The sequence below is a fragment of the Chinchilla lanigera genome, unplaced genomic scaffold (assembly GCF_000276665.1).
Source record: "Chinchilla lanigera isolate Chin_1 unplaced genomic scaffold, ChiLan1.0 scaffold00110, whole genome shotgun sequence".
Taxonomy (NCBI): Eukaryota; Metazoa; Chordata; class Mammalia; order Rodentia; family Chinchillidae; genus Chinchilla; species Chinchilla lanigera.
In genome coordinates this window covers 3,659,952-3,685,545 of record NW_004955511.1, presented here as the reverse complement: position 1 = coordinate 3,685,545, position 25,594 = coordinate 3,659,952, and the positions used below count along the sequence as shown (strand labels likewise).

Here is a 25,594-nt window from a genome sequence, read left to right as displayed (position 1 = left end):
GTAGCGCTCCCAGGAACACAGTTGTCACCCTTCCCCATCCTGCTGGAGGGCAGGCAGAGGTCTGGATGCCATAGACCTTGTTTACAGGCACACAGCTGCACATATGATCTTGTAACAGAACAAGGAATTGTAGCCCAGGGGAGGGGGCAGTTCGAGCCGGGAATGCTTGTTTTTCTTTCAGTCCTGCTTCACCTCAGGTATCACCCCTTCCCCAGGAGCCCTGTTCTGCTCTGCTCTGCTCTTGGTTGCCAAGAAATAAGCAGCTGTGCTGTACCATGCCCTTCTGGCATGATGCTTCTGCCTCAGAGTCAGGCGACTATAAGCTAAATCACCTTCAAATGTGAGCCAAATTGTATCTCTCCTCCTCCAGTTTATGGGTGTCAGGTACTGTGTCTCAGCGATGGCAAAGCTGAGTCATACAGAAAATTTTTACTTAAAATGGGACCATTGCTGTGAGCGTGTCTGTCCACGTGGGTTGGTGTTTGGACTGGCTTGCAGGTGGCATTTGGAAAGGTTTCGAGTTGTGGGCTAGAGAAACCCCAAATTGCTCTAAGCAGGGCTTGATGGGGGATTCTAGTCAGAGCTCAAAAGGCCAGAATGCTGACAGAGATGTGGGCAGTAAAGGCCAGGCTCGGGAAGTTTTAGTTGGGAACAAAGACTCCACTGACAGTTGGACTAGAGGCCATGTGTTATACTCTGGCAGAAAACTTGTCTCCATGTTGCCTGTGTCCCAAGGCTTTGCTGAGATTACTGTCTTAGTTACTTTTCTCTTGTTGCTGAGACAAGACTCCTGACACCTAAAGTTAAAGGAGGAAAAGTTCACTAGGCTCACCATTTGTAGAAGCTTCAGCTTATAGTTGGCTGGTTCCAAAGCAGAGTGGCACAGCAGAGGGGCATCATAGAGGAGAAGCAGGTCATAACAGAAGGCAGCAAGGCAGCAAGCAGCAAACTACAAGCAACAAGCAACAAGCGACAAGCGACAAGCAGCAACCCTCTTTCTGTTCCTTTTATCTTATCCAGGCTGCATGCCTTTAGGGTAGCACTCACACCCGGCTTGATCAGCGGTAATCTTCGTGCTGCACCATGTAGCAACCCCAGAATCACGGCTTGATCCCAGAACCATGCACCTAGATCCAGATGCCCTCAAAAAGCCCCACTTAGGACCACATGAGGCTTTGCAGGCAAATCTAGATACATTCCACAACATGGATTGAAAAATCTGATGGAGCAAATTTCAACACAGCCTAAAATTGAGGCTGCGGCGAGGGTACTCTGGCTGCTTTTAGCAAGAATTGTACTGAGAATGGGGTGGGGAGGCAGAATAAAAATTTGGAGAAACTTGAAATCTTGGCCCCAAATAAATCATGTATAAAGATCTGGGCCAAAGGAGATGTGGTTACAGAAGAAATTAGCACCATTAAAAGGAAACAAGCCCTTTGTATAGGAATAAGAAGAAAAATGTGTAGAGGGTATTTTAGAAATCAGGAAACACAAACATGCTTCAAAATGGGCAGGAGTGAAGGCATAGCTTATCTTCACAGAAGAGGCACCTAATAGCTTCCGCCACTCCATGTAAGTGATGTCTCTTTTGCACATGTGTAACAAAACAGATTGAATCGTGTAGCTCAGATCTCATGCATGTCTCTCCCACTGCCTTGTTTTTACTGCAGAGAGTAGAATGTGGGTGGACGGAGAAGGCGTTTCTTATGTAATCTGACCTTTCTTCCACTTTCCAACCTGTTGATTTTATGCAGTGCCTCTGAGGACAAAGGGTAGTGTGATATTTGGGAGAGATAAGTTCTGAGAACACGCTTCAGCTTTCCAACTTTGCGGAGCCAACTCTTTAATATGAGCCCGTGAGAGGACGGGAAAAGCTGATACCTTGGAAATTTTGCCAGCTTGGTGCAAAGTCCCTATTACAAGCTTCGGTTCAGCAGCGTCTATAGGGGCACACCAAAACTCGCTCACTCTTCAGTATCCTGCTGAACCGGACATCTCACCTCCCAGAAGTTGGGTCTAGGTACGTCTGTGAAGCTAGGTGTGGAGACAGCTTTTCAGGTGAGGACTCAAAGCAGAGACCGAATGTTCAAGTTCTAATGAATAAAATAGGAGATTCATGCTAAATGGGTAGATTTTAGTTTCTTTGGTCACACACAAGAATGGCATGCTGGGGTATGTTAATATGTTCAAAATTATAACTTTTTCACTACAAGTTTCCAATAAGATCATGTGCTATCTCTTAAATATATGTAATAATGTTTTTATTTTATTTTATTTTATTTTTGAGACAGGGTCTTGCTACGCAGTTCAGGCTGGCTTTGAGCTCATTTTGTAGCCTAAGAACTTGCAACAATCCTCCTGCCTCAGCCTCCCAAATGCTGGGATTACAGGCTTGCACCACCATGCTGGGTGCTTATTTTATATTTTTGAGACAGAGACTTGCTATGTAGCTCAGCACATGGCAGAGGGCAACAGTAGTTCAGGCTGGTCTGGACTACTACGTACCCCAGGCTGGCTTCGAACTCATGACAGTCCCCTGCCTCAGTCTCCCAAGTACTGGATTACAGGTGTACACCACCATGCCTGGCAATAATGTTTATTTTAAAAAATAGTCAATCTCTGCTTTTTGGCATGCCATTCCTCTTAAGGGAGTCAAATCACAATGCTCATATGGCGCTATGTGCAGAACATGCAGGTAAAGATGCTGTGGGAAAAAGAGTAACTTCAGTTTAAGAAACACATATCATATGTCTACGTGTGTTATATATTATGCCTGTGCGTATTCTGTTAAAGAGTTAGAGTTGCATCACCCTGTTAGATTATACTTTATATTACTGTTCCCTATTTCTGGACATAGGAATTTTGTTTAGCACTTGCTGTGTTAGTGTGCCTTTATAAACTACTATTTGTTTTTCTTTTAAAATTTTCTTTGGATTTGTTTCCCTTCTAGAATGGCAGGGTCAAACACTCTGAGGTTTGCGCACAAGTGTGGTGCCCAGTGTTGCTGGCTATAGTGAGAGTGTCAGATTGTCTGAGAAATCTCACTACTTGCTGCGCATTGTGTGTAGCTGTTTGTGTGCACATCCTCAGAAGACAAAGAAAACAAATTCCAAACTGCACAGTTCAAGAAATACAAGTAGCATGGCCTCCCCTGGATTTAACGTCGAACTGTGCCCTGTGCCTTACACCCAGACAAAAGCCTCATGCAGCCTGTGGTCGCCAGGGTGGCCTCTTGGAGGAGAAGAGCTTGGGACCTGGGAAGTGGAAGGTACCAGAACAAGGCAGTGGGAAGCGATGCCGCAGAGATCAGCAGTAATGTGTGGTGGAAACTTCTAGTCAAAAGCAACAGAACATCCCTGTAACCTGACAAAATTGGGAGCGTAGCTGTCAGTTAGGGAAACAGCGCTCGATGGGGAAGTGTGATGCGTTCACAGCAAGGCTGTAAGAGGGTCTTCGGGAGATGATTTGGGGAACAATTCAAGGAAACACGGTTTTGCTGTGACTTGGATCCTGCCAGAAAGCAGGATCAATTGTAAGCAGGGCAAATTCTACTGACCACTTCTGTCAGTAGAGCAGGAGAGGAGCAAAGTGACCCAAGTGACAGTCACGTGTTGACTGGGGAGGCGGATGCTTGGCCCTTTTTGCAGATTAGACTTTTCTTCTTGCTTTTGTCTGGATGCAAACATGATCATGGAGTGGTCTGGGTTTTTAATTATTTCTTATTCTGCTCCATTATGGCCAGAAAGCATCCTTGCCTGATGCTGCTCTTCTGTGAAAATATTACCTGGTGTCTTGGTTACTTTTCTCTCGTTGCTGAGACAAAATACCCAATGCCCAAAATGGAGGAAGGAAAGGTTTATTCAGCTTACAGTTTGTGGAGGTTTCAAGCCATACTTGGCTAGTTCCGAGGCAGAGAGGCACATGGCAGAGGGCTACAGTTCATGGCAGCAGATGGGGACGGGGCGGAACAGCAAAGCAGCCAGACCAAAAGGGAGGAATGGCGGCAAGCAGCCTCTTCCCCTCCCTTACATTGTTAGCAGGCTACCCCCATCTAAGGGGCGTGTAGCTCTCACATAATCTCCATGCCCTTCTCTTGCACAGGCTCAGGTTCTATACAAAATAAGCACCCTGGCTTCCTGCTGAGTCACTTAGCCAAACCTCTAGACTTCCCAAGTTGACAGTGTATCAACCATAGCACCTGGTAAGGGCTGCTTTTGTTACTTTCTCAGATTCCTGAAGATTTCAAGTGGAACAGTGAGCTACTTCAGATAAGTGAACTGTAGGGCAGACCGCAGCAGAAAGGCAAATGTACACAGTAAGCAATGACTTTCTCCTAACGTGCAGTCAGAAATTTACAACTACTTGAGTCTGTCAGTAAGTCATTTTGACTGTTTAATAATAAAAATTAGCACCATTCACTGAAAAGACTATTTTTCTATCCACCACTGAATTGCCTAGGCACCTTTGTAGGAAATGAACTAGTAAAAAATATCCAGTCTACTCTGGACTTCTATTCTATTCTAATGCTCTATTTATCTGTCCTTGTACCAGTATCATTATCTTGATCACTATAAGTTTCTAGTAAGCCCTACGGTCTTGTGAACGTTATAATCAATGTGGCACTTTCCTTAAATAAAATTTAGAATGTCTTGTGACTGACTTGATCAGTGCTCTGAGAAATGTCACCTTAACCGTAATGAATCTTCTGATTTTCCCCCCACCTGTGTATCACTGTGAATGGTCTCAATTGCTGAGTGTTTCCTCTTTAATGTTTAATCCACTTCCTGTTAATCACGTCCTGTCCATTTTTCACTTCTATAAGGTCCATCTTACTCTTTTAAACATATTTTAAATTATAGGCCTAATTATGTTTAGTTTAATTTTTTATGTTTTTCTCTCTCTCTAGCTGCACTTTGATCTCCCCAAACTAGTTTCTGCATGTTCAAGTCAGCGAGCGACCAGGTTCCCTCGCTATAGTGTAGAAGTGCCTTCAAACAACAAGCTGGTGCAGTCTCAACACTCACTTAAAAATTATTTGTTTATTTTCTGTGGTTCTGGTGACTGAACCAAGGACCTGAGCATGTATGCAAGTGCTCTGCTATGAGCCACATTCTCAACCTTATTCTGTTTTCTCTTTTCTCAGAGATTATAGGAAAAAAAGTCCTGGATATTATGAGATTCATCATTATTTGAGATGGAAAGATAAATCCAGGTCCTGTCACCTTATCCCAACTAGAAGCAAAATTTCTCCTCTTTGCCTTTTAGAAATCGCAGGGTTATCTGGGTTTGACCTGGGGCCTGACGTCTCCCTCAGGACCAGGCTGAAGGCAATGCTCAGCACTTTCTCCCAGCTGTCACTTCAAAGCCACTTTTCTCTACCCCAAATATCACCTTTGCATGAGAGCCATTGGCCACACAGGCTCTTTTAGTTCTTTTTTATGTAGTTGGGATCTTGTGGATTTAGAAGAGCCAAAATAGGGGCTGGGGGTTTAGCTCAGTGGCAGAGCGCCTGCCTGGCAAGCGCGAGGTTGTGAATTCGGTTCCCAGTACAGGAAAAAGAAAAAAAAAAAAAATAGAAGAGCCAAATTTGATGTAATGGCCACATTTGCAAGCATGTTGTTTTCATGTCGCCCGGTAATGCTGCACAGTGTCACAGATCCGGGAGCGAGGCGGAGAGGTGAAGGCAGTCTCGGAAAAAGTATGAGGCTCAGTGATAGGACAAGAGGATCAGCACCGAGCATGACTCGGGCGTAATAATTTTCAAAAAGATTGTTTGTATTAAATCATGTGAAATGCCCTACAGTAAAATAAATGTATAAAAACACTGTGCACCATGCAGTACAGCAACTCCAGTGGGGAGAAAAAAGAGAAAGAAAAGGCAAGGAGAAGTAATAGTATTAGTACCAGCAAAATAAATAACATATCCAGTGCTGTTCATATGACCAATGCTCTACTCAGCACAATGCAGGTATCACTTATTTAACCCTTGTGAAAATCAGGTTAGAGAATGCATTATCTCGTCTGTCTTTGGGGAAACAAAGGCATGGAGGGGCTAAGTAACTTTTCCAAAGTTACCCAACCCGGTACTGGAAGAGCCGGGAGGATGACTGACAGCAGCTGAAACTCATCAGGTGTTGTATGTTTTAAAATGTGCTTGCTCATACAAAGTGAAACTAATGGTTAGAATTTATCCAAGGGTAAGAAAGGTAACTGGAGATTTCAGAAAGAGACCAGAGCCTTCTGCCTTCAACCAGTCTCGTTTTTCCGTAGAGTTGGCGAGGGCCTCAGTGAAGACGCTGAAGAAAGGCTTGGCCCCTGGAGCTCGCCACTACGGAACTTGCTTTTCATGTTTCTGAGCTTCCTTCAGCTCTTCTCATTCCTGGTACTTCTTGGTTGTCCCTCCAGGCTAAGCTGTTCTGCAAGATGTTCCCACTGCAAGGTGCACAGATGCTGCAGGCGCTGGAGAAGTCCTTGATCAGGAGCATTCCAGAATCCTTAAAGGTGACAAAGGGAAATGGCCCGGGGAGGACAGGAGATCTCTGAAAGAGCAGGAGAGGCACCTGTCTTGAGCCAGGCGTTATTTTATATGCTCCCATCTAATTTGTGTCATTTCTGTGCAAGATATTTGCTATCTTGTCCACTTCACTGAGGGGGAAATGAAGCTCACTCACCTGCCCAACATCACGCTGAGCACAGTGATGCCTGAGTCAGAACACTGCCTCCTGCCCGGTGCTGACTGAGAAGAGTACTTTCTTGCTTCTTTTCAAGGAACGTTTACTAATAACCTTTGAAACTTACCTAGGGTCTTACTCCAAAATGAGCTGAGATTACATGTTAATGTTTCATTTGTTTACTTTTGGAGAACATTTGCCAGGCAAGAGGTTAACCATCACGTGTCTTTTTGAGGTTGCAAACAGATCAATTCTTATTTTGACTTAAAATTTTTGATTTTCTAATTTCTCTGAACATAATCCCTATCAGTCTATTTTGGTACCTTCTTTATGCTTGTACAATTGACTGGAAATTTTTGGGTTAAATGAAGCACATGCATAGAACTATTTACACCCAGAAGTGTGTAAGAACAACTCTGATTATACATTTGGATACTGACTCTTATTTTTCATCAACTTTGTAAATGTTGAAGCATTGTACTCCAGTGTGTGTGTGTGTCTTTTTAGAGGAAAGTTATCCCCACATTTGTATTCCTTTATAAGACATTTATATGACATTCTTATACAAGGTTGTACATCATTCCTATACAAGATTTTACATAAGATGAATTCATTAAACTTCATCACTCTCTAACAGACTTGTTATTGCTTTACTACAAAGCAGAAAATATAGCATCCTTTTGTTTGTAGGTCATATGGCTTTATGTTTATTCAGTAGAAATAGTTTAATGAGGCAGTTGGTTGTGTTCTTCAATTACTACCAAATGATTTCACATCAACTATTCTAAAACTAAACTCATCTACTTTGATAGACAACACTAATATGGATCAATATTACATATTATTTAATTGCTTTCCTCTGAGAATTCTTAAGATCCAGGCAACTCCTGAAAAGATAGCACATTTTTTCTTGGATGTAATATCAAATAGACTCTCAAATAACAGTAACCTGAGATATTTTATGAGATTGAATATTTTTTTAAATGCTCCAGCCCAAAAAATTTATTCAATATCCTGTGATACAGAATTTTGTAATTTAAATTTCCCTTTATCTCTTGTGTTAAGTAGATTTGAAACATTTTTAGACAATTCTTGGTGATTCACAACGGTCTTTTCCGGGAACACTTATGTGGTGAGACAAAGCATTTCTGGGCAGCTTAGCTTTCAGGAAGGCCGAGCACTGCTCTTTGCACACTAAACTGAAGATATACATTTTTCCTTTGCAATAATATAGACTAATTTTCATGGAGGTATAGCTTAGAACTCACAATTGTGCCACACTTATTTGAGGCTCAGTTGAGAAAATATCTCCATTCTTCCAAGGACTGGATATTAAATATACTTTTATTAAAGTTATCAACTAAGACTGATTGTAGTAGTAGTTACTTCCCTAGAAAGTAACTACTAGTTAGACTAGTAGAAACTAGTCTAACTACTAGTAGAAACTAGTCTAACTACTAGTAGAAACTAGTCTAACTACTAGTAGAAAGTTGTAGTAGTTACTTCCCTATGTTTTGCTCACTTTGTTCTGAGTTCAGTAAAAAAAAATAGTTTCATTAGAGCTTAGTTGAATTAATTTTAGTTGAATTAATTAACTTAGCTGAATTAATTAACTTAGTTGAATTAATTAACTTAGTTGAATTAATTAACTTAGAAATATGGTATCTCTTCCCTTTCTCCTTGGTCTCACATCAGCAGCTCATGTGGGGGGAGAAGGGTGCTGACATCGTCCTTAAGCACTTTGTTTTCGCGATGGGAATTATGAACGTGCACAACATCTCTTGGATTTTTGGCCACTGGCATATTTTCATGCCGGTGTCTGATGAGCCTTTCTGTCTGTGGACTTCATGAGGTCCGTGAAGGCATCCACCACTGCATTCCTCAGGCTCAGAACCGGACGGGCTTTTGCCATCCACAGGTTTGCTCTCATTCATGCTAGTGCTCTCCTCTCTCTTCCACCCCTCTCTCCCATCAGCCTGTGCAATATGGCAGACGTGGGAGCTCAAGACTGGACCCAGGCTAGGAGACCCCAGGATTATTCCCTTGAGTAGTAGTTCATGGCTGCTGCTAGTTGATAGGAGTTCACTTAGCTCTCTAGAAGGCAATGTGGAAATGTTGCTGAAAGTGTTTTAAACATCTACATGACCTCTGAATCAGAAATTACCATGTGGGATGACCTAAGAAAATGGTAGGTACCCATGCAAAGAGTTTTGTCCAAACACATTATAGAAGGAATTATTTCATAAAATGAGAAGTTCAATACGCTGAAGTGGTCATTGATTGGAAGTAACTAAATGAACTGTGAGACATCCACATAGTGGAATCATGGTCAGCCTTTAGAAAGTAAGTACAAATGAATTTTTGTGTTTACCAACATAGGAATAACCCATAATATCCTCAGTGGGGGAAAAAGAACAACTTGTGATCATTTCATTTTTACAGTTTTTCACTGTGCCTGAATAGAAGAAAGTATGGAAAAAGGTGATATTAAGTCCCATAGTAAAGAATGGTGCTCCTAAAATCATTAATTTTATTTGCCTGAATACTTTATGTGTAACGATTCACACTGGGTGGAAAGGTAAACCCTTAGAATTGAGTTTAAATAAGAAAAGATAAACATGGAGTTTCTTTACCGAAACTATCTACTTGGTTCTTTTCCTTCATACAGTGTTACAATTTTATAGAAATGATTCTTGTCCTGATCAAACAAAGCATTCTGCCATTCTTTCTTACTAAACTGCCTTTCTTATTTTCTTGGAGTTTGCAGGTTTATGGGACTGTCTTTCACATTAACCATGGAAATCCATTCAATCTAAAAGCCCTGGTAGACAAGTGGCCTGATTTTAATACAGTGGTTATCCGCCCTCATAAGCAAGTAAGTGCCAGATGTGGAACAAATATGCCTCCATGTTCAAATTTGCTGTGTGTCTACCATGTACCTAGCAAAACACCAGAACCTAGAGATACAGACATGAATTGCAGAGATGCTTAACCAGTCCTGAACTCAATAAATTCACATCCTGGAAGAAAAGATAGGTGAACTGGTCGTTTGCCACCTAGTGTGAACTATGACAGAAAAAGACATGTATGAGCTACAGAAATAGTCCAAGTAAAATATAATTAAACTGTGGTGGCTGGAGTTGGGAATTTAGGGGTAATGCTACAGGTTTCATTTTACTTTTTTTTCCTTTTTTTTTGTCAGGCTGAGAAGGGAAGGCGTACATTCTAAAAAATAAGGAGGTATGACACAGGACAATTAAGGTAGATTACCTCTGAAGAGCTAAATTACAATGTTAGAATTTCTATTTTTCCATATTTTCTTGGGGAAAAGACTTGAAATTAATGAAACAAAATAGTTACTACATTTTGGAGGTAAAAACTCATAAATTTAAAACAAAATGAAAGAGGTGGAATGATAAGGTAGAACACATTTCTCCAGCAGTACTTTCCCATAGAAACACCTATTTGAACAATTACATATCTATGCACAAAAATGTCAGGTGACCTAAGAAAACCAGGTGATAAATCACAGTACCTGGTTGTAGCACAATCATAAAAAGCCAAATTGAAAATGGTATAAAGGATGCTGCACCCCCAGCTTGATATAACACAGCTCGGTCTGCGTGGGGGAAGTAGAGAAAGGTAAATAAGATTTTGCTTTGGAAGCCAGTACTGAGCCCAACACACACACACACACACACACACACACACACACACACACACACACACGGGGTAGAGCTAAATTCAAGCAGTGGCCACAAATTCAAGGCAGACACCCACATGATGAGCTTCCAGATCTGCCCTGGTAGCAGGTAACACCTCAAGACCCTAGGCTTCAGGCTTAAGTGGTGGGCTCAGTCCTTGACCCATACCAATACCCATGACCACAGAGGACCCTGAGTTGCTGGTGCTCTCCAGCGCCTCACTGAATGTGGTTGCTCTGGGCTACAAGTGTGCTCCAACACCACCACTGCTCTAGCAGTCCCGGGCTTGCTGACCAGACCAGAGAGCTTGCCAAACACCTCTGAGTAATTATCTGATTTAGAGCAATCTTTGTCAAAACAGCCAAGGTTAGGGTCAGCCCTAGTGATCATCAGTGGATGAATGGAGTTTTTAAAAGTGATATATAAAAAATAGAATACTTCTTAGCAATCAAAATAAAGGGATCTTGCCATTTGTGACAACATGAATTAAACATGGAGGATATTTTGTTAAGTGAAATCAACCAGGCACCAAGAGACATAAATCACTAAACCTCACTCATATGTAAAATCTAAGGCAGTTGATCTCATGGAAGCAGAGCGTAGAATGGTGGTTGCCGGTGGTTGGGGTGGTTACTGAAGGTTGGGATAATGTTGGCCAAAGGATACAGGTTAGAAATGGGGAGTAAGTTCAAGAGAGCTACTGTCTACAGTATTATTATTCCCTAATAATCACAGCACGGTGATTACAGTTAGTAACTTTAATTCTTGAAAAATGCAGAGAGAATAAAATGTTCTCACTATAAAATGTTTGTGTGAAATAATGCACATGCTAGTTAGCTAGAGTTGTTCATTCCACAATGTATAGCCTAGTCATGCATTGCATAATCACTTTTCAGTTGGTAAGGGATGGCACGGATGACATTGGTTCCATGAGATCGGGTCACTTAGTGACATTTTAGTTTCCACTTCAGTTTCTGCAGACACAGTCTATGATGATTTTACAACAGCAAAACACCTAACAAGGCATTTTTCAGAGCACACCCCCATTGCTAAGCAACGCATGACCTCTACTTCAAAAGATGTTGCATATAAAAACCATACACACTTTATCTGTGATTTAAAAAATCAATTAAAATTTAAAAATAAGATACAAAATGCAAATAAATAGAACATACAAATACAAACACAGAATTACATTTTAATACCGTGCCAAGTATTTTAAAAGACAAAATTAAACAATATATAAAATTAAGAAGTGTGGACTAATATTATAATGGAACTGAAATAAAGTTATTTGATTTTTTTTACCTGATCTTAGACAATAAATGACCTCTCTAGTGTCTTTCTTCACTTGTGAGTTTATTTTTGTGCATTACTTCCCACTACTGACAAAGGTTTTCTAATTCTATCCTTTGTAGTAATAATTTTCTCTGCCTCCTTTTCCCTAATAATCTGTTATTTAATCATTTGAAGGGGTCTTTTTGAATACCTGCTTTGTTTTTTTCAAATTAAAATTTGTTTGACCATCGTATATTAAAGGTAGCACTTCTGACTGCGTTTGATCTTATTTGGTTTTATTATACACCAGCGGGGATTTTAAATCTGGAGTTGCCTGCATCAGGTTGAACACTGCCGTGTGCATAGCTTGTGCTGTGCAGGGATTTGAGTCATAGTCAGATGTATCCCAGCAACTGCAGCTTTCCTTCATCAGCTGCTTTTATCTTCCTTGTGTTGAGAATGACTGAGATATAGAATACTGACAAAAACGTTGTCTTCCATTTGAAAAATTAGTGTAATACATGGGTAGAGGATGGTACTGCTCTGGAATTTTCCATTACTGGTTGAATATTTAAATCACTGACCTTGACCTCAAGATTTAAATGATTCAGAAATAAGTAGATTGCACCAATGAAAATACCAATGTTTCATTACTTAAAAATATTACAGAATAATGGAGCTAGCATTATAATCACAACCTATAAGGGATGTTTTATTCCATGTTTTTCAAACAATAACAGGATATGACAGATGACCTTGATCACTACACCAATACTTATCAAGTATACTCCAGGGACCCCCGAAATGCTCGGGAATTCCTTGCCTCCCCAGAAGTCATCAATTGGAAACAACATTTCCAAATTCAAAGTAAGTAAATGAATGCAGTGAGTGCTGACTCCTGTTTGTGTCCTGATAAAGTTCCAGGTGACTTAGCTTCCATCCTGCAAGCTCCACACACTCAGCCTGCTGCCACCTCTTTACATCTGGACCGGCAAAGGAGGAAAATGAACCATTAACTATTGCAAAGAACTTCTGGCATATTGTGCAGCTATATTCAGAATTCTTAGTGTGATGGGTGCCAGTAGCAGAGCTTTGCCCCGGCCCCTTTCTCGGCCGTGAATGGCAGTTCAGCATGTCACAAAGCACCTTGCAGATCATGAAGGGTGACCTCCCGGTCACGAGTATGCCTTTAGGGGTCAGACTCCTGAAGATGGCCTTTGCCTCCTTCTCTCTGTGGGAGCCGAGCCAAGTGGCTTACCCTCTCTGAGATCACATTCTTCACATATAAACATGAGAATAATAATGGTCACAGGGCCCTGGAAAGATTAATTTTGAATAAGAAAAGCTTTGTACCAATCCTGGATGTGTCCATTAACTTTCTCTACATAGCAAACGTTGTAATTTAGGGCTCGTCTTTGCAAGGTGGGTCCTCTGACGGGAGAACTCCGTACTTCCTCCTGCAGCTTGGCCTCACGGGCTTGGAGGAGGGCTCTGGAGTCAGCGAATGCCGGCTGCTGCTTGTGGTGATGGCAGCACGGCAGTGTGTGCCCCCAGCAAGCCGGCCTGGGTCTGTGTTTGTGATGTTAGTCACAAAATCGCCATGAACAGAGAGAAAGAAAGAGCCCCAAGGTACAAGCACCGTTAATCCTCTTGCATTGAATTTGTTCTTTCCATTGGTGAATGCAAATCTCACAGCCAAAGCCAGCCCCAGGGGTAGGAAAGGACCGTTCCAGGGAACAGACACCAGGAGATGGAGTCAGGTTGTGAGCCATTCCGGTAAGAATCTATCGGATTGGGATGAGAGGTCGGTAGAGGCTGGCTACCATTTTTTATGTCTCATTGCCTTTGATTATCAAAACTACATGATCATATTGTCCAGAAAACTTAGTTCCAGTCTTGATTCTGCCACTGTGAACATGGCAGTGAATGACTTCAGGCCTGAGTGTGCTTTCACTTATTTAAAACAGAACATTACAAATCCTTTGCAGGTGACCCTTCACTCTCCAGCAGCACAACACCCAGAGCTAAGGTTGTCTGACGTTTCCCGCTCTCCTGGACGGCTTCACCCTAAAATGTACTTACAACTACCCTGTCTCTTTATAAACCCACCTAGGCTCACAATCAAGCCTGAATGAAGTGATACAAAATCTTGCGGCCACTAAATCTTACCAAGTCAAACACTCAGAAAACTTCCTCTATCTGGCGTCTCAGACAGCTAAGAAACTGGCCCCCTCCCTGCTGGATGCGGAGAGCTTATCCCCGGGTGGTGGCAAGCCCAAGGCTATGTGAGTCTGATAAATATTACTTTGTACTGCTCAGCTTTTCCACTAAAGCAAGCTTCCTCCTCTCCCTGCTTTTGCTTTAGCCTCCCTACGATGTGTTCTATGAGCGCTCAGAATCATCCTTTTAAAGGTGTAGCTCAGACCCTGTTCCCCTCTGCTTAAAGCAAGCCGCCATCTCCCTTCTTATCAGAAGTCAGTCAGACGCGTGTCTCCCACTCCGACCTTCCTTCTCGCTCCCTCCTCCAGCCACGCTGGCTTTCTTTCCGCTCCTCTCCAGCCCACGTTCATCCACACTCCTGCACTTTGCCACTGCTGTTTCCTAGGCCGCCTCTCAGGATGACGGAGGTAAGAACGAACATCTTTGTATTCATGGACTTCTCCTTCTTCTTTGTCTCTTCGCAGCAACCAAGCCCTGTTCAAACTCTCGTCCCTGGATGTCACCCAGTCCACCTTTCTGAACGAGTTTTGGCTGTTCGGTGGCAACGAGAGGAGCCAGAGATTCATCGAGCGCTGCATCCGCAGCTTCCCCAGCTTCTGCCTGCTGGGGCCGGAGGGGACGCTGGTGTCCTGGTGCCTGATGGACCAGACTGGAGAAACGCGGGTAGCAGGCACCTTGCCTGAGTACCGGGGCCAGGGCCTTGTCTCCCACGTTGTCTACACACTGGGCCTGGCTATGGACAAGCTTGGCTTTCCTGTGTACTCTCACACAGACAAGAGCAACAAGGCCATGCAGAGAATGAGCTACACTCTGCACCACATCCCCATGTCCTCCAGCTGGAACCAGTGGCACTGTACTCCTCTGTGAGGCTGGCGGTGCTGGGGGTCTGGACAGGCAGTGGTGGTCACAGAAAGAATAAACTGTAATCAGCAGCAAAGAGTGGGTGCTCTTTCAGCGGTGAATGGTCAACCCCACGGCCACGTTTGCGGGGTCAAGTCACTCACAGACCTGCCTGAGGTTGCTCAGGTTCGGGTAGGCCTAGATCCTCCTGCACAGACCCCATGGAACTGAGCTCCCCATACTTCCAGGATCTCGGTGACCTCCCTTCCTCAGCTACATAATGCTCAGACTCCCCTGGAACTCCAAGGACAAGGGTTGGAAGTCTCTCGTGAGCTGGCTGGCGGAGAGGAGATAACATTTCCTGTCCCTGATTCTTTCTTTTCTCCTTCCATGGCCTGCCTTCTAGTGCTCAGTGAGCGGACACTCACCATTAGGTATAGGCTCTGAAGAGGCTATGCTCACATCCGTTTGTATCACACACACATTACATGGGATATTAGGTTAAATGCAATATATAGCAAGGGTCATTATTAAGAAAATACTGCATGTCCTTTCCCAACTCCCACTCCGGGGACAATAACCCAGTGTTCCTTCAGGAGCCTGATCTATGAAGTTCGGGTATTTGTCTCACAGGAAAGCCATTGTGGGAACAAAGAAAGAGGTAATCTTGTAGATCGGAACAGGCTTCCTGGGACAGTCTCTTGTCCTACCACTTGAAAGGAAATAACACTCACTGCCAGCCCTGGGCAGCAAAGCGAGCTCTGTAATGGAGAGGATTACGTGTGTGAAGAACATATTCCCTGCTGATCTACCTAAGCCTAGAATTACGCTGTGGAACTGGAGGAAAGCCCTATCCTACCCGCCCATCTCTAAAATAACGGCCAAGGTTTAATTTTCCGGGATAGTCACGGGACTAGAGGTCCAGGTTAGATCAAAGCTTCCCAGCCTTGGCACAATGCATATTTTGGACTATGCAGTTCTTTGTCCTGTGAGCTGTCCCGTGCATCGAGGACACTGACCACATCCTTGGTGTCTACCCACTACATGCTGGTAGCATCCTCCATCCCAGAAAGTCTCTCCATCTTCATGGGTACATTTGCCATGCACACTGCTCAGCAGCAGTGCGGCTCCCAAATTGCTTGGCAGGAGTCTCCCTCATGTCATTCCTGGTCGGTCACTTGTATTCTGGCCATCGCTGAAGTTCTCTGAGGATGAGGCTGGGGGCCATGGCACGTACAAGGCAGCTTCCACTCATTCTGCTTGTTTTTCATGCGCCATTGTCAGTAACAGGAGATATAGCATATCCCCTGTACTGTAGTTAGGCACACTATCCAGATGAGTACTGTCGTTGGGGGAAAAGGAAGCAAGACAGCAGAGTCAGCATTTAAAACAACAGCATTGAGAAAGGTAAGAGGAGTGTGTTAATCACCAAGTAGAGGCCGGGGATCCAAAGTCCAGTATCTTAATATCAAAACAACAGGCTGTCATTTCTATGAGTGCAAAGAAGGCTCCCTTCTCCCTCCAGGGATCCCTGTGGTGACGGGGAAGAGTAGGCAGAGGGAGGCAGGGTCTTTGTGACAGAAATAGGGAGAGCGGGCTCAGGTCAAGAAATGGATTTATGAGACTAGTGTGTGGAAAGAGACCTCAAGATATTCCTGAGAGGAAGGGGACAGTCCTCTCTGAGGCAGGGAAGAAGACACCACTCTACTCCTGAACCTTCTGCCTTCAGAAAGATGGCTTGAAAGAGGGGCCTGCAGTGCAGACTTTCCAAGGGAATAAAGCGTTGCCACACTTTGACTGGCTGGGTCACGTTCTTTTTCTCACTACTGATATGTATAGTTTAGTTTTACTGTGGAATAACTGGTTTCCTTGTGAAATTTCTTCTCGAGGGAGCTGCAATCTTACTTTTATTTATAGTTACTGTCTACTAAGCTATAAATTACCGATATTTTCTTTTTCTTTTGATGTTATATCCAAGGTCATGAAATTTTTACCTATATATTTTTTGTGGTAGTTTTATGGTTTCAACTCTTATACATAGATCATAGATACACTTTTGGTTTATGTATTGACTGAGGAAGGAATTCAGCTTCATTCTTTTGCACACAGATTTACATTTGTCCCAGAACAATTTGTTGCAGAGAACATTCTTTCCTCATTAAATGAACTTGATGTACTTGTCAGTAATCCAGTCAAAAGTATAGGTTCTTGTCACTGGTTGATTTCTTAATGATAGCCATTCTTTGTGGGGTGAGATGAACTCTTAGTGTTGTTTTAATTTGCATTTCTCAAATGACTAATGTTGTTGAGCATTTTTTCATATGTTTATTTGCCATTAGTATTTCTTCCTCTGAGAAGTGTGTGTTCATGTCAGATGCCCATTTTTGGATTGGGTCTTTGAATTTTTGGGGCCTGACTTTTAAAAATTCTTTATATGTTCCCGATAGGAGTCCTTTGTCTGAGGGGCAGTTGGATGAAATTCTTTCCCAATTTGTGGGTTTTCTTTTTACTCTATTGGTGATTTCTTTTGATGAGTAGAAACTTTTCAATAAGATGAGATCCTAGTCGTTGATTCTTTGAAGTATTTTCCTTGCAGTTTGGTTTTTGTTCATGAACTCTTTGCCTACCCCGGTGGCATAACTGTACATTGGTGTCTGATGGTTTGTTGAGGGGAACAGTTAATGATTAAAAGTTTTTTTTTAATATTTTGACCAATTTTCATGCTTGTATCTGGTAATCTGAGCAACTTATGTGATGACAACAATTTGCAGTATAATATCCATTGGTGAATTCCTGCAATCCTGCCTAGTGACACTATGTATTGTCTCTAATGTTCTTTCAAATTATTATTTTCTTATTCTCTAGAATGATTTGATCAACCTTCTATTCTTACATCTGGTAATCTGAGCAACTTTGCTGAAGATAACAATATGTAATATAACAACCACTGTTAATCCCTATCATTTGGTTTGAAACCCTGTATCATTTTTTTGTTTGTTTTTTTCTTCCGGTACCAGGAATCAAATTCATGACCTTGCACTTGCCAGGCAGGTGCTATGCCGCTGAGCTAAATCCCTATCCTCCCCCCGTATCATTTTTAATGTCCTTGCTTTGTGTTGTTTGTATTTTGCTATTGTTCTTTTATTGTAGTAGTTTCTTTAAAATAAAAAAGTGTAGGTTCTTTTTTCTTGGCATTTAATTTTGGTCATGATGATAATTACTTTGGCTTTATAAAAAATTTGGCAATGAGAAGGTGTGAGTCACCCTACTTTACTCTTTTTGTCAAGATTATTTTGGCTAAGAAGAGTCCTTTATAATTCAATATATATATTTTTGGAGTGGATTTTTCCATTTCTGCAAACACGTCATTGGAATTTTGATGACAGTTTTATTACCTATACATGTCACAATGGGATGTACTGTATTGTCACTTAACAATGTTGTTTTCCAATTCATAAGCAGAGAACATTTTTTCATTTATTTAAATTTTTTTTTAAATTTTTGCAACTTACTGTAGCTTTTAAAGAGAAGTCTCACATACCCTTGGCTAAACTTACTACTGGGTATTTGATTCATTTAAATGCTGCTGTAAATGAAACTATTTTAATTTTCTTTTTGAGTTATTTATTACTAGTATGTTGAAACAACTGGATTTTACTTGAGGATCTTGGATCCCATCACTTTTCTGGGTAAGACTATTAGTTAATAGAATTTTACTCATTTTTTAGACTTTTTATAAAGAAAATCATACGTAAGTATAGTTATAGTCTTATTTCTGCCTTTTTATTAGATATTTTAAATTTATTTTTCTTATTGCTCTGGATAAAATTTCTGGTACAACTTTAAACAGATATGGTGAAATTCTACTTTTTCTTTGATCTTATGTGGGAAGTATGTATGTATGTATGTGTATATTTGAGACAAGGTCTTACGGTGTAGTTCAGGTTGGTCTTGAATTTACTATGTAACCCCCCACACACACACACACTGGAAAATACAAGCAAACAAAACTGAAGGAAAATATTTCACTAGGCCAGCTTTTTTATAGTTAGCAAACAGTGGAAATAACACAAGTGTTTCTCAAATGAGGAAAGGGAAATCGATGTATAAAGTGTATATAATGGAATGTGACTTTACAATAGAAGCTATCACTACAGATATAGGTAATAATAAGACTGGACCTCAGAAACAGTATTCTAAGTGCAAGGTGACAGAACCAATATCTACATACTCTAGGATTCTAGCCCAGAACATATTGCAAAACAAAATAATATAAATTACAAAGTTTAGAGTTGACCAAGTACTGTGGGTGGAAGAAGGATCTGCCTACAAAGAAGCTTGATAAACATTAATTACAGGTGATCATGATAGTGGCAACATGAATATACATCTGACCACGTTTTTTAGAGCTATAGATTAATGTATACACATTATTACTTGTAAATGATGTACCAATTAAAAATGAAAAAACAAGACATAACAACAAACGATACAAACATATACAGGGATATTCAAAATACTCAACTGAGTCCAACACATAGCTTAATTGCTTCTTCCTTAGAAAAACAGGATGAGGCGTTACAGATGCCCTTGTGGGAAACTTCTCCAGAGAGCTCTGTTGCTATAATTCCCTCCTGGTCCCCTGTGTACCCTCTGAAGTCCAACATGCAGCCAGGTGGTGTTATTGTGAAAAGACTAGACAGCCTGCTGGGTACCGCTCGTCATTTATTCACTTGAGTGCTCATATTCCTTGGTACGTGCAGGCTTTCTCTGAAGTAAGATTCGCTAGGAGTCTGCAACCATGGCTAATGAAAATAGCCAAGATAAAAATTGTACTGACTGACCTCAAAGAACCAGTTCCCAAGTTATTTTGTACATCTTCCTCTACTCGCAATTTACAAAAGCAACTCTGTGAATTGTGTGGAAGGAAACTTATTTTACAAATAAGGAAGAAGGAAATGAATTGTTCAAAGATACAGAATGGTAGATTCATGACCTGAATGCATATTAGCATCTTTTCCTCTAATTTTTTGCTGGCTTAGAAACCTCTGAACCTTTTCACTATTACCTGCAAGAAAGCTGTTCTAACAGTGTTTATGCATTAGACAATGGAAGAATTTCTCATGTGAAACTCACTGTTCAGAACTGACCATTACTTTGGTTCAAGGAGCAAGGTAAGCTTCCATAGTCAAGATACAATTTTAGAGAAAAGTGTAATCCATGAAAAAATAGTAATAACATAACTACTAAGTATTATTTGAGCACAAAGATAGAGCTTTGAGCAATTTTTCTAAATCTTTGAAATAAAGCTGTAGTACAGATGCTACATTTCCATCACTGGAGAGTTTAATGTACTTAGGAAGCATCCTCACACTTGCTAAAAATATTAACAAAAACCATTAGAGGTGAGGCTCTGATTGACCAGGAAAGTGACTTGATTTTTTCATTGTCAGCTGTTCTCTCCTAGGAGGTAAAAGAGACATAAACTGAATGAAATGACTCTTCTTTCTGTTAAAAAGGCACCTACTTGAATTAGCAGGGTCTGATTTAATGTTTCCCCCCGAATTCCAGAATCTCATCTTTAATATTACTGGTAAATCTGTCCTCGTACACAATGATATGGCTGAAAGCAAGGGCTTTTGATTAGGATGGGACTGGGTTTAAATAATGAATTTAGAATCTTCCTCACTCTTAGCTGTGGGATTTCACAATACCGCTGAACTTCACAAATAACCAGTTGCCATCACGGTGCAGGGAAATAACAGTGCTCCTTTTAAGCACATACAGACACATGTAAATATGTAGCCACATGCACGTCTTACGCATGCTGTAGAAGGTAGAAGTAGAGGTGATTGTGTGTTAAGGTCATTAGGGGCTAGCTTGTCTGGTGAGCATGCAAAAGGAATAGGAGAAAAAAACAAAAAGTAGTAGTTGGCAGAATAGGAATACACACAAAAAAGTCCACAATTCAAATAAAAGTATTTGAAAGTCCTGTTGCTGCAATAGAAAAGATTCAACTAAAACACTTCTCAACAAGGACTTTTCAACAAAATAGGTCTTTGGGCTAAAAGTAACCCACAAACTATGCCTTTCCAACCCTCCGTATTTGTGATGCGGCTACAACAGGACAGTGACGACACACTCTTCGAATCAAGCTGAGATATAGATTTCAAGCAAGTGTTCACAGAATAACAGCTCCCTGAGATGAACTGAGCTGGCAGCCAGCTGTGGAGAGCACGGGCAGCGTGTGGGTTACCGAAGCGCACATAAAATCTCGGTGACTTTAGCGTGGAAAAGAAGCAATCTGAAGGATGAGATTTCACCAAACCTCCTGTGCACTGGAAGCCCTGCTCGTCGCCTCCTTCCCCTCTTGAGCATCACCTAGGCCCTCATTGTACCCTTGCGGTGACAGAACAGCTAATGTTCATCCAGCTTTGCCACACACACAGCATGTGACTGCTTGTCAAAACTAGATTGTTTTATTCAACCCTCACCAGGATACTTTGAGGTAAGGACACAGCCGTGTTAATTTTGTCAATGAAGAAAATCTAGTACAGCGAGATGGGTTAGGACTGAAGGTTCCTAGGTCCTCAGTGAGGAGCTGACATGCAGCTCGTGCAGAACCTCGGCTCTGTGCATGAGGCTGTGCCCCCGGGTAGAGGCACCCTGCTGGTTATCCAGGCCCCACTGTTCCGTTATGTGCCACATCTGCAGAGCACGTGTCTCTTAGTTAAGTAACTGTGAAACCCAAACACTGAGCTTGGACCAACAGAGACGATAAATAATTGCGAGCTGCAACTTCACTTAAAATTTAGTTTAAGGGGCTGGGGATTTAGCTCAGCGGCACAACGCCTGCCTGGCAAGCGCAAGGTTGTGAGTTCGATTCCCAGTACTGGAAAAATAAATAAATAAATAAAATTTAGTGTAAGCATTGACTGTTCCTTTCAATAAACCACAGACATCAGCAATATACCTATTCCAGCTACACTTATATATACATATAAATTTTGTTTTTCATTAAAAAAAACAAAATAGCACTTGAGTCTGGTAATCAGAATGATTGATCTGAAAACAGCAATATGCAGCATAAGAACGATTGTTGAACTCCTACCATCTTGTATGGTGAGCCTCTGTCATTTCCAATTTTTTTTTTATTACTTGTTAGTGTCTTTGATTGTGTGATCAATCTTACATTCTTACATCTGGTGGACTGAGCAACCTGGTTGAAGATAACAGTGTGTAATGTAGCAACCATTGTTTCTTCCTATCGTTTTGTTTTGAGGTCATGTATCGGTTTTGTTGTTTCTGTATTGTTTCAATTTTATCTTCATTGTTTTGTTGGTTTTTCTTATTAATTTTTAAAATTAAAAAAAATGCAAAAAAAATTTAGTTTAGACCATAAAACTTGGTAACCATTCTGTCCGGGGCCATAGCTCTGCAGTTTAATTTGCCAATTAACACTTAGGAAGACATGAATATATTCTTCAACTTCTTGTGCTTCCCAGTTTAAGAGAAAATAGCAGCTAATCTCTTTTATAAATATGTTGAGGAGTCAGGGGATATAGTTTTAGTGTTTAGAGAAGTTTCTGCACACTAGTTGGAGAAAAGTCTGAATTTAGTGGGCTGGGAAAAGATGACGAGGTTATCATGGTAGATAATTTATCAAACTTTCAAAATCTCAGTTTACAATTGTATAAGATTTCAAAAATCTAAAGTGGGTCTCTGAAAATCCTTCACTCAATAGTCTGAGGCTCTATAGATAGTATGCTAAATTTTGTTATTACATTCATGTCTTAGTTGTGGAAAATCTTGAAATGCATATCAGTGTCGTAGTGGAATAATGCCTGTGGTAGAGAAGCATTTCGATTGCATGCAGTCTCTACATATTTCATGCTCTGTTCCTTTGTTTATCTTTGCTGCAGGGCTTCTTCTGATTCCTAAACAACACTGATGGAGAACGGGACAGAAGTGACGGAGTTCATCCTCCTAGGGCTAACCAGTGACCCAGAACTGCGAGTCCCTCTCTTTGTAATGTTCCTTCTCATCTACCTCATCAATCTGGTTGGGAACCTGGGGATGATAGTGTTGATTCTCTGGGACTGTCGTCTGCACACCCCCATGTACTTTTTCCTGGGGAACCTGTCCCTTGTGGACCTCTGTTACTCCTCAGCTGTCACTCCCACAGTCGTAACTGGGCTCCTGATAGGAAGCAAGGTCATTTCCTACGATGCTTGTGCTGCTCAGATGTTCCTGTTCGCAGCCTTTGCCACTGCGGAAAATTTCCTGTTGGCAGCCATGGCTTACGATCGCTATGCCGCAGTGTGCAAACCCTTACACTATGCCACCACCATGACCACAAGCGTGTGTGTGTGCCTGACCCTGGGCTGCTATGTCGGTGGTTTCCTGAACGCCTCCATCCACACTGGGGACACATTCAGTCTCTCCTTCTGTAAGTCCCGTGTGGTCCACCACTTTTTCTGTGATGTACCAGCAGTCATGGTTCTCTCTTGCTCTGATAGACACATCAGCGAGATGGTGCTTGTTTATGCAGCAAGCTTTGTTATCTGCTCCGCTCTCCTGGTTATCTTGGTGTCTTACGTGTTCATTTTTATCACCATCCTAAGGATGCGCTCGGCTGCAGGGTACCAGAAGGCTCTGTCCACCTGTGTGTCCCACTTCACCGCAGTCTCCATCTTCTACGGGACCCTCATCTTCATGTACCTGCAGCCCAGCTCCACTCACTCCATGGACACAGACAAAATCGTGTCCGTGTTCTACACCATGGTCATCCCCATGCTGAACCCTGTGGTCTACAGCCTGAGGAACAAGGAGGTCAAGAGTGCATTCAAGAAGGTGGTGGAGAAGGCACAGTATTTTCTAGGAATGTGAGTCTAACTCTGAAGAGTCTGTAATACCCTAGTTTTATTCTTGTTTGTTTGTTGAGTTCTAAGAATTTTCATTTGATATACTGATAGCCTTAAATGTATGTGCTCATAGTGTTTGCATATTTTATGAAGAGATGTAGAACTTACATATATATTAAAAGAATTAAACTTTTTGTCTTGGCTGCAGTGGTTTGTAGAGCCTACGTTTTCACTTTGCACTTTTCAGAAGGATAAAATAGCCATGGCATACCAAAGGGAGGAGGATAAAACCATGTTAAAACCTATTACTATGTGATTACCGACATTCACATTATTTAAAAATGCTCTTAGATGTTAGTAGTGTTCTGTATTTTTCCACTCTGCAAGTGCTTCGAGATGCCTAATGTTGCTCATTACTTCTAAATTTGGTTGAGTTGTATCAGGTCTTCATGCCTGCTGTCTTTTGCCCCATGCTGTTTACGCTGATCTTGATGTTTCTTCCCAACTCCATACACATCCCGGCTGTGGAGCGCTTGTGGGGAAAGTTCACCCTTGTGGGGAAAGTTCCCCTGTGGGGAAGGGCTCCTCATTTCATCCAGGTCTCTGCTTCAAGTGTGAACCTCTCGTGCCAGCCTTCCCGACATTGTACAGAACATTTCATGAGTCCATGTGGCTCTGGGCATGGAAAACCCACTTGAGGATTGTTGCCAAAATGACATCAAAGAAGAACAAGAAGGGGAACAATGTGTGCTGCTGGTTTTCCTGATGTTCTCGGCAGTGGAGCTCAGGGATGGCTGCGGTTCTCTTCGGGGGAGCTCTGGTCTTTGCCTTGAGTGTGGGTTCTTGGCTCCAAGGCAGATCCCTCAGCCTGTTGCTACAGATGCTTCTCGACATGAGCACAGACATTCTAGTTTCCTCCACTGGCCTTTGGGTCTTCCCAGTGCGGATCCTTGATGCAGACTTGCATGAGGCATTGCTGTGGGCTCCAGGCCTCTGGCTGGACTCCTGGTGGGCACTGCCGTGGGATCCGGGGCTTTAGCCAGATTCTTCAGATCTCTTGCACTCTTCTGCATTTGATTTTGTGAATGAATATTATAAAATAATTCTTTAAATTATATGTTCCATATTAAATCTTTTCCATTAAATCACTGACTACAACATATAGCATAAGCAGTGCATGGGCTGAGGCTATAAAAAGCATATAGAAAAATTCCCATACATATGTAGACATATGTGCACACACACTTATGCTTATTTTAATGTGTCATTCTCATGTTGATCTGGAGCTAAATATGACTTCATACTAATCTCTCCCACTAAGCCAGTTCAGCACATATGTGTAACTTCCTTCTCTGAGATTCAGAAACTTGGCATTGACACCTGTTATTCATAGATTTATTATATTTGACTCCTACATACAAATAAAGCAGTCCGATGATTGTTAATCAATATTTGATGGCAAACAATTTTAGCCATGTAAGTACTAGACTCGTGTATACTTCTTTTACTCTTAGATTTAAATTTCCTGATTGTCACAATGGTTTCTAACAGGAGATAAAGTAATACATCTGTAAAACACTTCAATTCTGTGTCATGATTTTAGAAGGAAAGCGTTCAGTTTTCCCCCATTTAATATGATGCTGGCAAGGGCTGGGGATTTAGCTCAGTGGCACAGTGCCTGCCAGCAAGCACAAGGTCATGAGTTTGATTCCCTGTACAGGAAAAAAACCAAAAACAAACAAAAAATATGATGCTGGCAGTAGGCTTGTCATAAATGGGTTTTATCATATTGAGATAAGGTCTCTCTATATCTATTTTCTTCAGAGTCTCTCTTTTTTTGTCATTAATGGATATTGGATTTTGTCAAAGGCTTTTTCTGTGTCTACTGAGATGATCATGTGAATTTTGTCCTTGCTTTTGTTTATGTGATGTAGCATTTTTTACATACTATGTCCTTTAATTGGAGAATTTCATCAGTTAACATCCACTTACATTCAAGCTTATTATCAATAGCTAA

At 41.5% G+C, this 25,594-nt stretch overlaps 2 protein-coding genes across 3 annotated transcripts; both read left to right on the top strand.

Moving 5' to 3' along the window:
* Positions 1-1,794: 1,794 nt before the first annotated feature.
* Glyat (glycine-N-acyltransferase) lies at positions 1,795-14,810 on the top strand. Of its 2 annotated transcripts, none has more exons than XM_005408049.2 (6): positions 1,795-2,020; positions 6,406-6,501; positions 9,439-9,546; positions 12,394-12,520; positions 13,767-13,938; positions 14,338-14,810. In XM_005408049.2, the coding sequence occupies exons 2-6, from the start codon at positions 6,424-6,426 to the stop codon at positions 14,738-14,740; spliced, it is 888 nt and encodes a 295-aa protein (XP_005408106.1). In that variant the 5' UTR covers positions 1,795-2,020; positions 6,406-6,423; the 3' UTR covers positions 14,741-14,810. The 2 variants fall into 2 exon arrangements, with proteins under 2 accessions (XP_005408106.1, XP_005408105.1); XM_005408048.2 differs by having other exon boundaries at positions 1,796-2,058.
* Positions 14,811-22,663: 7,853 nt separating this feature from the next.
* On the top strand, positions 22,664-23,602 carry LOC102006375 (olfactory receptor 5B3-like). Its single transcript, XM_005408047.1, has one exon. It carries the CDS (start codon positions 22,664-22,666, stop codon positions 23,600-23,602), a length of 939 nt encoding a protein of 312 aa, XP_005408104.1.
* The last annotated feature ends 1,992 nt before the right edge of the window (positions 23,603-25,594 follow it).

Bases quoted from the DNA above. Each gene is read 5' to 3' on its own strand.
- Glyat (XM_005408049.2), top strand. From the start codon at position 6,424: ATGTTCCCACTGCAAGGTGCACAGATGCTGCAGGCGCTGGAGAAGTCC. The intron at 6,502-9,438 runs GTGACAAAGGGA...TGGAGTTTGCAG, and splicing joins GCATTCCAGAATCCTTAAAG to GTTTATGGGACTGTCTTTCA. The intron at 9,547-12,393 runs GTAAGTGCCAGA...AAACAATAACAG, and splicing joins TTATCCGCCCTCATAAGCAA to GATATGACAGATGACCTTGA.
- LOC102006375 (XM_005408047.1), top strand. From the start codon at position 22,664: ATGGAGAACGGGACAGAAGTGACGGAGTTCATCCTCCTAGGGCTAACC.